Consider the following 12,586-nt stretch of genomic DNA (forward strand, 5'->3'; position numbering starts at 1 on the left):
ATTCATATATGCGTATGTTTAGTCTCTGAGAGTGTTCAGTTTTACAATCTGACAGTTATAAAAAAAAAGCTTTATGAATGTAACAGTCACAAAGATTGTCTTTGTATATTACAAAAAAAATCTGCAAATGAAATGCATTTCAATATATGAAAGCAAAATATTAAATATTGCAAACAAAAACTAGAATCTACATCAACAAAAAATAACGATGATAGTGGCATTTATTTTGGGCAATCACAGTTTGTCTATTTATCAGCTAGGCCTGTCGGAGTGTATCTAACACACCCATTATTTATTCTACCGCCAAACATCAATACTCTATTTCGCTTTGTTTCCGTTTGAATTAGCTAGTGCAATTACAGGCATCAGGGTAATATCATTTCATATTCTATGTTCCATGCGGAACATTGAAATTGAAGGTGTGAATTTGACTTCTTGCAAATATTTCATGTTTATGTCTGTACACACGTTCTCAATCAACACCAACATATGAAATTTACTTTAATTTACATATTTCAAACTATACGGTACCAAATATTACGATAAATTAGATAATTAAGGCGAAAGATTTCGCTTAAAATTCTGATTGATAAATATAATTTGTCATTGGATACTTAACATACATAAAAATCCACTTTTCTCGAAAAGTTTTTGTGCTGCATTTTTTTGTGTCAACTAAATTATTAAAATTCAGAAACCACTACAACTTTTTAATATATTTTTGTTATTCACCAGATGGTACAGAGAGTCAGCTAGTGGAGCTCTCCGAGAAATTCGTGAGGGTGAGAGCGGAGGAAGGTACAGCCTGTCACCAGACTCCCTGTCCATCCGTCGCGCTGAGCTCTCCGACGATGGCCGATGGGCGTGCAGGGCAGCAAACGCACATGGACACCTTACTTTGAAACTTCACCTGTCTTTGCGAGCACATCTGACTGTCCACGCACAACCTCATACCCAGGTACGAACCACAAAGAAAACAAACCAGATTTACATTTTCTAATTGACTTTTCCTAAATGTCATTATAATCTATTAATAAATCAATCAATTTTGGACATTTCATAATTTAAATTGATTATACAGCATAATTAACGGCTCTTCCCAAAACTCCTATCTTTTAACGTCAAAGCAGATAAAACATGTCATTTAATCCTTTTAACTTAAAAAATAACTTTTAAGTGTAATCCCCAGAAATTTTAATCAACCTTCAAACGTTTCAAGAAAAACTTAATTTTCCCAGGTCATTAGCGAGGGCATCAAACGGTAAATGCCTCTTAATTATTACAAATAAATGATCAAGCAACGTTGACCAGCCAGCCTGTCTATTTGCTTTCCGATTTAAATGGTGCGGTGTTTGCGGCTCTGATTTTAACGTCCTCCATCGAGAACACGAGTGACATATTTAAATTGCCGTCCATCAGGTTAATTTGATTTGGATGTTTTTGTCAGATACAAAATACCGCCGTGTTTATCTCCAGTTTGTTTTTCCTTGTTTTCATTCTACATACGTTGCATTTACGTGTGTAAATTTGTACAACTGTTTTAAAATATTTACCAATTCGACGTTATAATTGAAATCATCGCATTCAATAAAATAATATTTTCTCTTCGATCCCAATGCAGTTGACTAATATGGAGTCAATAGAAATACGTTTATTACCAAAATCAAATAGAATAGTCACTTCACAGAACTGTATTAAAAGTAAAGCTAGCACCGGAGTGTACATTCTACCAAGAGGAACCTTTAAGAAACTCAGTAGTTACTCTTTTCGAACATTTGAATCACAAAGTAATGTCAGAAAGATATATCTTACTTCAAAATTAACAAGTATTAGCTCCACGCTTTTTCATCATACTTTATAATTTGATCGTTTTTATTAAGAACTCAAACTAAACCATTATGATATTAGAAATATTAGAAATAAAATAGTTGCGAATAAAACTTTTTTATGAGTAAAATGTTCATAACATCACTCGCGAGCTTTAATAACTTTCAGGTAGGGAAGTGAAGGCGGAAAACAGGCATCGAACTACTCGACTTGTATATATTGGTACAGAATAAACGGAGTCGTGTAGGACGTGCGCGATAATGTTTTATTCATCGGGAAAACATTCTGATTTAGAAGGTCACAATGTCAGTTGTGAAAATTTGTTCCGTATTTTATCTGGTCTACCTTTATCTATTCATGTTTCCGTCACTTCGTTTGAAAGAAAATTTAGATGTAGGTAGGTATATGCTTTTATAAAATAATTAAATATTCAATAATAATTTATGTTCCAAGAATAAAAGGTAAGTAATTAAAAAATAACGACTGACCTCTAAAAAGAAGCCTAATCGAACGATTATTTATGAACTTCTAAGAAAATATTCTGGATATTATTTATTTTTACTTTTAAATTGTCTAAAATTTTGTCAAACAGTTTAGTACAAGTACGACGTTGACGAAAACACTTTTCTTGAATCTTTATGTAGTCATCATCAGCTAGGTATGCTAAAAAATTAAAAGTTCAATATAGATTTAACGTGTCAAAATCCCCGAGGTGCAGAAAGACATCAGAAAATTACCCAAATTCAAACAAGGGTTCAACCCGGTGTTTACAAGAGACATACATTCGCATTTTAAGGAATCAGCAAAGTAGGGTACTTGCTCAGCGAAAATAAAACCCTAGAAAGAAGACCGGCCTGATTGTTTAAGATTGGACAGGGTGACGTGGACCCGAGGCGCTGAATTGTTAGTGAGGTTGATATTGCAAATGCGATTGTTTTGAACAGAGTTCTCTTTCGGGGCCTGAATTTTTGTATGCAATTAGTCCTTTGGGATTCGTTTTGTGAGACGTGAAGATTTTTCCTTTATTTTTTATTTATTTAGTACATATGTATCTGACCCTATTTCTTTTCGAAGAATTGTCAATGTAAATAAATCCGAAATAGTTTTAGTTAAGTACTGGATTTCTATTAATAATTCACAATAATTGATCTCGATATAGAGATTGTAGTGTTGTTAATGGATACTTTATAAAAAGTCAAAGTATTTATGTACGAATCAATACCACGTAAGAATGTAGAATACAATAATTTCGTGATTTTGTTCGCGTGAAAGTTGACTTACTACATATTTTTATTGATTGCTTTGTCATAACTTGACAAATTTTAATTATATTGACGAGCCATTGACATTGACACGGGCTCCCAGTTTTACTTACAAATTGATAGTTAATCGTAATCAAATCGAAACGTAACCGTTGCCGATCAAACGAATAAAACTCAGCGTTCTAGATGCTTCTCGGTCAAAGTCGGGAAGAACTGGTCCTCGGCCACTATTAAGCTGAGGTTAATTTATATGAGGAATATAAGTTGAATCGGGATAGAATCGGTAACGTATCATCATCATTATAAGATGAATTAGCGTCTGATGAAATACGAAGTGTTTCTTGCAAAATAAATGTCACCAATCTTGTAGAATGTCGTCGTGCCAATTGTACCTATAATTACACTGGATTGCACAATCTTTTAACAGTAACGCAGTAATACAAGGCATTAAAGCTTTGCTTTTATATAACTGGGATTCCTACCCACCCAAGATGACTTGTATAAAGGCCTTTCAATAACATTACGGCACAATACTAACAATATCTCAAATTATACTAAAACAACATTTTACTTGGTGGTAGGGCTTTGTGCAAGCCCGTCTGGTTAAGTACCACCCACTCATCAGGTATTCTACTGCAAAATAACAGACAACTGTATTGTTGTGTTCCGGTTAGAAGGGTGAGTGAGCCAGTGTTATCACGGGCTCAAGGGACATAACATCTTAGTTCCCAAGGTTGGTGGCGCAAAGGTGATGTAAGGAATGCTTAATATTTCTTACAGCGCCTTTGTCTATGGGCGGTGGTGACCACTTACCATCAGGTGGCCCATATGCTCGTCCGCCAACCAAAGCCATTCAAAAAAAAAACCATCCAATAACATCAACTTGCAAACCAAAAATATTTTTGGGCACATTTTGGATAATTGTCAATCAAAAGAAAGTATTTAAAATTGTGCATCAATTTAAATCATCACTATTGCAGCTTCGTTGTGTACACATATAATATTTTATTTATTCGTAATAATTTTAACTAATTGATGAATAGCAACTCAATAATTATTTATATGCAAGAAAATTATTATCGACGTTACGTATGGCCCATTTAATGCGATAACAGCCAATTAATGCAAATACGCCATTGGTATAATTCGGAACACGTACGAACATTTTCAGTTCATTGCAATAATGTATTCTGAACCAACAATCAGTAATAAGGCAAAACCAAAATCAATTCGTGCCTTCTTACCTCAATAAACATCCAAGACGACGTCATTATAGATTTCATTTCGGTGAAAGGCAAATATTTTGTAAGTTAAAAGTAAATGACTGTAATTATCTTACAGCTGGTCTAAGACCTCTAATTTTGAAAAGAAGGGTTGGAGGTTATTCCATCACAATATTCCAATACTGGTTGGTGATTTTCACCCGTTGATGTAAGTTTTCGCTACATTGCGAACTGCAAAATACAAGGTGTTACAAATGCTGATTGAGCACATGGAAATTCATTGGTCCTTGTCTGTGTTTGAACGCGAAAGTTTGAAAGCGTTTGGTCTTTCTGCGAAATTCAAGTTTTGTGTTCAAACTTTGTTTTTCAAATACAGTTAAGAAATTCGTGCTTTAAAAAGATAAAAAAAATATATCACAGAAACTACCACGGTTAAATTTAGAACATTTATTTCTGTCATATTATTTCTAAGTTATTTAAATATAATATCGTTATTATACCTAATCATAACTAATTCAAATGTCGATAAAATAATTTCTGTTTAGCTCGACTATCGACAAATGTATATAATTATTGCACAACATCGCTGACGAAGCAATTAAACGCATAATTAATAATCCCGTTACAACCTCGAGCGTAAGCTCTTCAAATGATTTTGACATTACTAACGCTTGTGAAATTTGCAAAATATTCAAAGTGACTGAAGTGACTGTTAATGGGGGTTTTTACCACTTTGGGTCGCTTAAGCCTGGACCCGCTGAACGCTCAGTGATTTTTCAAAGTCTAATTGGTATGTAATTATTCCATTCGCAATCAATGAAGGAAAGCGTCGAAAGGAAATAATATCAGCAACCATGATGTAACGTAATGTATGAATAAACTTAAGTTTTAATCTCGACCAAGAGAATATCCGTGATATTGTAACAACGAAAAATAAAGTGACTCATACTTCAATATATCGTGTCAAATAAATAGCAAGTTAAAAACATCTAGCCGTAGCTGGAGCTATGGAAGTAGCTCCACAGGCGAATAAGGTGCTATGTCTAGTCATCACCGCACGTGCATACGGCGTTCGAGTTTGTTTTAACTTTTTGGCAGTAATATAGGCCTTCTGTTACGTACAATAGCTGTTAGTTGAAGTTTAAAGCGTCTGGCTTGTTTCCAATGTTTTAGTTCCCATTTTACGCAGTTGAACTTTTTTATTTACTTTTTATAGTTTTTGAGTTCTTTCTTTTATCCGAAACTGAGGGCAAGCGGGTAATGAATTTATACTTTTTGTGTGTTCGTTTCTTATTTTATGCCTTATAAAACTTTTAGGTCTCTTTGAACTTTTTGTTCATTTATATTTTCGACTTCAGCAAGTCTTTTACTACAGCTCTTATAATTTTAAAGAAACAGTATTTAAAAGTTTCAATAATGATTATTCTTGTATATTAATTTTCCATCTAAAATTTTTAATTTCGTTTATTAAAACACTCCGAATTTCAAAAAATAATAATTGATTAGTTCTTGTTTCATTTAAGACATTTTTTTTTTTTTATATTAATCCTAAGAAGACAGAAAAGTAAATCTTACACGAAGTCGAGTTTAAAGCATCACTAATCTATCACGTGATGGATTTGTATTTATAATTCATTTCGTACTCAGCGTTAAAGGAAAACATCGAGAGTAAATCTGTACATGTCATTTTAATGCCACACATATATCTATCAATGTGGAGTAGCTCAATAGAATAAGCATAATCTTCTCTCTCGAGAAAGCCTGGAGCGACACAAGTGCGAGTGTTGCTTTATCGATCTTGAAAAAGAAACGAACTGCGTACATTGTAGATTGTACAAATATTTATTATACCATAAAAGGGCTCTGACTCATGCTGTCAATAAATCTTTCAATTGAACTTATATTACTTTCGTCGATTTCTTTTTTATTTTTGCTGTGTCGGTTAACAAGCTGTCGCCCTTCAAATAAGCCTCCCAAATAGGCGGCTATATTAATCTTTACACGAATCTTCTATAATAATTTTCGATTCAATAAAAAATGTAAGATGTATATATTAAGCTTCTAATAATGAAGGAAGATTGCTTAAGACGTACGGCATTAACATGTCAAATAACGGTGAAAAGGTGAGTAAGTAAGTAGCTTACACTTATCACGCTATTTCTCCGCGCTAGAATAAAAAAACCGCTCTCCTCAGGCGGCATCTTGAATTCACGAGTGTCTCCAAATATATAGGTTTACTATATCAAAGTATTTTTTGTTTTTTTTTTTATCTTAGACTAATAAGAATGATTCATTTTGACTGGTTGAATGGAACATATTTTGGGACTCCATCATCACTTGTTGCTACATTATTCATCTGCTATGTATTCTGATTTGAAGTGTTATCTTGTATAGGTAGACTGACTAGCAAAAAGGCCAGCAGTCTACCACTGAAAATAGACATTGGTACTGTAAGAAAAAATAATTCTCATATTAGAAGCTAAGATGTTATGTCTATTGTACTCATTCGTTGCTACACTGGCTATGTCACTCTTCAAACTGGAACACAACAGTAATAAGTATTATTGTTTGACGGGATCATATATGATGAGCGGGTGTTACCTACCCTTAGGTTTGCACAAAGTTCTACCACCAAGTAAATTTAAATAGATGAGCATATTTAAATTAAACACGTGAAAACTAAATTTCCGAATTCACCAAAATTTTGCAACACAAATAACGATTTAAAAATATTATATTGGTCGACCTAAATTTATATGTAAATAGAAATTCTGTTTTAACGGACAGTTAAAACTCTAACGAGCGTGTGTTGTTTTTGTCTGGGAAAAACATTATTTGAATTAGTTAACGAAAAAATATTCATCATCCTTTTTTCTCGAATTTAGCAAAATATAGAAAAAAACATGCGTGCCAATACAATAAAGATAAAGATTTTCTTTGCTTGAATGGCATACAGAAAAAGACATGCAGTACCTAACACCTGCCCTCCGCATATGTAAGCCGAAACCTATATCCCATAATAATGACTAAATTATGGCAATGCAGCTATCCTTCATCTTCCATCCAAACAGCTGTTACACCTTTGTAGGAGATATTAGTACATGTGTATTCTGCCATCAATCATAAATACTATGTTTTATTTCATACAGTGACGCAGAAATTGTTTAATTAATTTATTCGTCAACTATTCTGCTACAAATAAAATAATAATCTCAAAACTAGGTAAAATTCTGAAACTACTGTTTTTACTTAAATACAAAAAAAAAAGTGCTCGAAAAATTATTACAAAGTTACGGCGCAACAAATCTGTTTGTGTTTCTTCTAAAATTGTACCCAAACTCCAATATGCCGCAATTTACTAGTTTTGAGTTATTTTTCATTCGCATTAAGGAAGAGAATACACCTGCGACCATCAGAAATGGAACTGCGTTGTGGCATGTTCTCCTGAACATGGTATAACATAAATGTTACCTTAGTGTAAAACTTGTGATACCAAAGGATAACTACACTTCCAATGTAACAACGATTGGCGAATGTATTAAACCTATGCACATATGTGGCTGCAGCTTTGCCGGTAATTATGCAGAAACTCCCCTTGTGATTAGCCGCGCATATTCGAGCCCTTGTCAGACTAATATTATGGAGGCAAATGTACCTCTGTTTGTCTATTTATTACCTCATCACGATTCAATCACTAAACCAATAGTAATGTAATTTGACATAAAGGTAAACCAGTGTCAGGGTTAGGTCATTGGCTTGTACATTATAGGAATACGACATCGAAAACATTAACTTACACTAATATGTGACGTATATTAATATTAAGACTCGATATCGGTTGATTAAATTAATGCAGTATAACTATCGTAAACAGGTAGTCAACAGCGGCGGCACTGCCATCATCAACTGCACATGGGCAGGTTGGCCTTCCCCTCGGCTCGAATGGCTGCATAACGGCATCCCAGTATCCGGCGTGACCGGTGGAAGACTTCGCCTGCAAAACAATGGAGAACAACTAGTTATAGCATCATTGCATCGTGCTGATAAAGGAGTATACCAGTGTGTGGCCAGGAATGAGAGAGATTCAGCTCAGGCTAGCGCAGAACTAAGACTAGGAGGTAACTTTTTTTTTCTTATGTACCAGTTGATTTATAAATGGAGAAAGGAATTACGCTGATGTTTGCTTTCTTCAATTTTTCTCAAAATGATAAGAGAGTTCTTTGAAAAACGAATCAAATTAATTGCGCCACAATTTTTTAAAAAGTTATATCTGCTGGAATGATTATTCATGTAACTAAAATCTCAAAATGCGACTTCATTCTTCTATTAGAGATTATTTTTGTCTCAAATAAACAAATATTCGATGATCACGCAGCGCTAATGATAAAGCATTAACAGATACGGCACCAGAGCTCCAATACACCTTCATTGAACAAGTACTACGACCCGGACAAGTGGTCACTCTCAAGTGCTCTGCAGCCGGTTCTCCGCCTCCACACTTTACTTGGCTTCTTGATGGACAGCCTCTTAACACCATGGCAAGAGGACATAGGTAACTATAAAAATTATATTTATATATCTAGTCTTAACATAAAATTAAATTACAAAGTTTCTTATAATAGAATAGAATAGAACGTTATGTAGTATTTAAAACGAGATATTTACCATGTTTTTTATTTTTATTTGTTAGAGCTCTCTCTTCTCGTGAACAAGACATTCGGATTCGTAGATAATGTCGAAATATCGAGCTCCAACAAATAAAAATAAAAAAACATGGTAAATATCCCGTTTTAAATACTCTTAGTAATAAAAATAACCATGTTAATTTAAAATCTTGAATCTTTGAATGTTCTTCACACATTCTTCGTGATAGTTGATTCAACTACACATGTATTTTTATTTGGGAGTTAATTACGCAACTAAATCATACCCTGTAGGGCGGAATACCAATATTTTTTACATGTTTCGTATCATCATTATCGTCAAGATTCGTTTAGACGTATCTACAATGGATATCAAGCAAACTTACTGATTATTAAGACACTTGATAATTTAAACGCCTTTCTTATAAGTTAGGAATTCGTTTATGCCATTTATATTGTAAAATTTATAAAAGGGACATATTATTTCTTATAATATATAAAAATGCTCATATGAACATTCGATTCGTTCGGGTATCAATCATCTGTTTGGCTTAAGCCTTTGTGTAATTATTGTTCCAGTGATATCATACATATATTTGTTAGTACAACATTATTATAGGGCTATGACAATGCATTGGCTAGCAATAACACGAAATTGAATAGAATACGTATTTTAACAGATACAGTATAGAACAGTTTGCAACAAAGAGCAACGAAGTCGTAAGCTACCTCAACATTACCGCAGTGAGATCGGAAGACGGCGGTCTGTACACATGCAGAGCGGCAAACTCTCTCGGGGAAATATCTCACACCTCGAGACTCAATATATATGGTAAGTACATACATGTTACAACGGGTCACAACAATAGCCTCACTGCGCCATTTCTTCTGAGTATTATCACTATATAAGATACATCCTACGGAACAGGCGCAATTTACTTATAAAAAGAGCTTCGATGGTTTCATGTGATCAGTTTGGGCGGACGAATGTGATGAGCAACTTAGGTATATGTATAAAATATCTAAAGATACAACCGTAAAAAGCAAGCGTGACAAATATTAAGATTTTTCAGACGTATAGTCGCAGGTGTAGCTTTAGCTTTACAAATGTCTTACGTTACAAAGGATAAATTCCACTTTGTCACCCAGGCGCATAAATTGATCCTTCAAAAACACACCTGTAATATTACAGGAAGCTACAGTTAAGCAACTGACATACGTACCTCTCGGTTACCATACAGTAAACTACAAAATCTGTCGTTAAAAATCAATTCGATCACATGGGCGATTTATTGTAATTAAAACGAATAAATCGAAAGCAACGAACCATTTAACATATTCAAAAGTTACAGGAATCCAACCAACGTTGCCAATTGACCCTCCCGTTATTGAATTAGCTTGTCCGTTATTTAATGAAAGATATAAAAGCATTAAGGTATGTTACACTCGATTCAATTTCAGGTCCGCCGTATGTCCGATCGATCGGACCCATAAGAGCAGTGGCTGGGAGAGAATTGGTCTTATATTGCCCGTACTCCGGTTATCCAATCAGGTAAGATTTAAAGAATTATCACGTTTTATTTAGACGAAATATATTTTATGTAAATTACGCAAATATATGAAATAAATGTTATAATACTTAGTACTGTAGGTACCAGCTAATCATGACATTCTACCGCCAAATAACAATACTTTGTATTTTTGTATCGAAGGTTGTAGGTGAGTGAACTAGTGTAATTACATGTACAGGAGACATAGCTTTTTAATTAGCAAGGTTGATGACCAATTACCATCAGGTAGCTCAATTGCTAGTCTGTTTATTTATGTATTAATAGATAATGTATACATATATTATTCCATTCCACTACATGGTGCAACCATAATATAGAAAAAAGCTAAAAAACACAGAAAAGACTATCGATAAATTAGTTCTTTAAATAGAACAAGTCCTAAAAGTGAAAGATGGATAACCTGGAGAATATATCTTGACTATTTTTATCCTGGGACTTTCCCGTGAACCTTTGTCATAAAAAGGATTATAAAACTCATTAAAGCTGACTGATAATATTTATTGGAACATAGACAATGCCCAATTGTATCTGTATGTCTTTCTGTTACGGCATTGTACTGCAACTTGATATTGATATAATTTGTCATGGTGATGACTGAATGTCTGAGTCAACAATACAGAATAAATTTTAACTGCATCTCATTATCAAGGGAAAATACAAAAAATGTTTCGAGAAATAACTCGCCAAAACTATAAAGATTGCAACTTAGTAACTTACAAAGTCGTTTAACCACCGTTACCATTGGTAATTTTTACGACTTTTATATTTCCATGTATGATATTGTGGAATAGTGGAGCATAGCTAGTAGGCCAATAATTATGTCTTACGTTGTTGCAACTTGAAAGGTCTTATCTCCTATGCTTCAAAGACGTTTTATCTTCCGTTTAAGATTTTAGAGATCAATATACTGCTGCAAAGAAAACTGTTTTAATGACTTTCTGATTCTTAATCCAAGTGTCATAAGATTAATTTTTAATGTAATTCGATTTACGTAAGAAAACGTCAGAAGTTTTTAACGATTCCCCAGTTTTCGACACTTTGACGCGGCTTCATTAGACGATAAAAGATTTTACGAAGAACGATTTTATTTATATCGGGTCTGGACCTTCGAATAATTACGGCCATTATTCCTTATCGCTGTGTTTAAGGTCAAACTTTAATAAAATTTATCGTGTTTGAAGATTGATGATGATAAAATATTGAAGAAATTAAATCGTTGGATTTCGTATAATTATTCATAATAAAAAAAATCATTCCTTAAACATATTAATTTCGTAATTAAATTATATAAGCAGTTAAGTTAAGCTGTCTCATTATTAAACGTAAAATAAATGGATTTTTATAGTACCAGCCGTTCTCCAAGTTCTCGCTTAAATTAATAAATTTAACAGCTGATTCAAGGCGATCTGGATTTTTTTCTTCTGTTCTCTTGTAATGCTTTCTTTTTTATTCATTTGAAGAATATTATTGATTCCTATATAGATAAATAATAAGTAATAAAATAAGCAATCGTAACTTATAATCGTAGTTTTATTCTTACATTGACTTTTCTAATAAAATTATTTCGTGACTATTGTAGGCAAATTAAGCAATGTCATGTTTTCGTTTATCAGCTCTGTCCGGTGGGAACGAGATGGAAATCAACTGGAATGGGAGGGTAGTTCATCTAGTTCTGTGGGTGCTAGTGCTACCGGTGTGGGGATGACTGGTGCGTTACGACTAGCACGTGTGGAAGCCGGCAGTGCGGGCGCTTACACTTGCAGCGCAGTAGGACCACATGGGGAGATTGCAAGGAGAGAACTGCAGCTGATTGTCAGCAGTTAGTGTATTTTGTAATAAATTTGGACTATATAAAGCTATAAAATATATCAGAAATATGTAATAGTCTTCAGTAATATATAAATAAGTGTTATATAACATTTATTATATATTAATTATGGGTAGGCCAATTACGCGCTATGTACATGAAACAAAACAGTGTAAAAAAGGCAACGATATCTCACTTTCGCACCATTCATTTTTTTTTCTTAAAACATGAGGAGTTATTTCTTTTTTAAACC

The 12,586-nt window shown here is 33.6% G+C and overlaps 1 protein-coding gene across 1 annotated transcript in view; it reads left to right on the forward strand.

Moving 5' to 3' along the window:
• The window catches only part of LOC125066862 (Down syndrome cell adhesion molecule-like protein Dscam2), a 196,075-nt gene that overhangs the window by 167,701 nt on the left and 15,788 nt on the right, over positions 1–12,586 (forward strand). Inside the window, 6 exon segments of the mRNA XM_047675163.1 lie at positions 736–958; positions 8,187–8,430; positions 8,711–8,864; positions 9,636–9,787; positions 10,417–10,507; positions 12,140–12,345. Coding sequence (XP_047531119.1) covers positions 736–958; positions 8,187–8,430; positions 8,711–8,864; positions 9,636–9,787; positions 10,417–10,507; positions 12,140–12,345 — 1,070 coding nt within the window.

This window comes from Vanessa atalanta, chromosome 1 (assembly GCF_905147765.1).
Source record: "Vanessa atalanta chromosome 1, ilVanAtal1.2, whole genome shotgun sequence".
In the NCBI taxonomy this organism is placed as follows: domain Eukaryota; kingdom Metazoa; phylum Arthropoda; class Insecta; order Lepidoptera; family Nymphalidae; genus Vanessa; species Vanessa atalanta.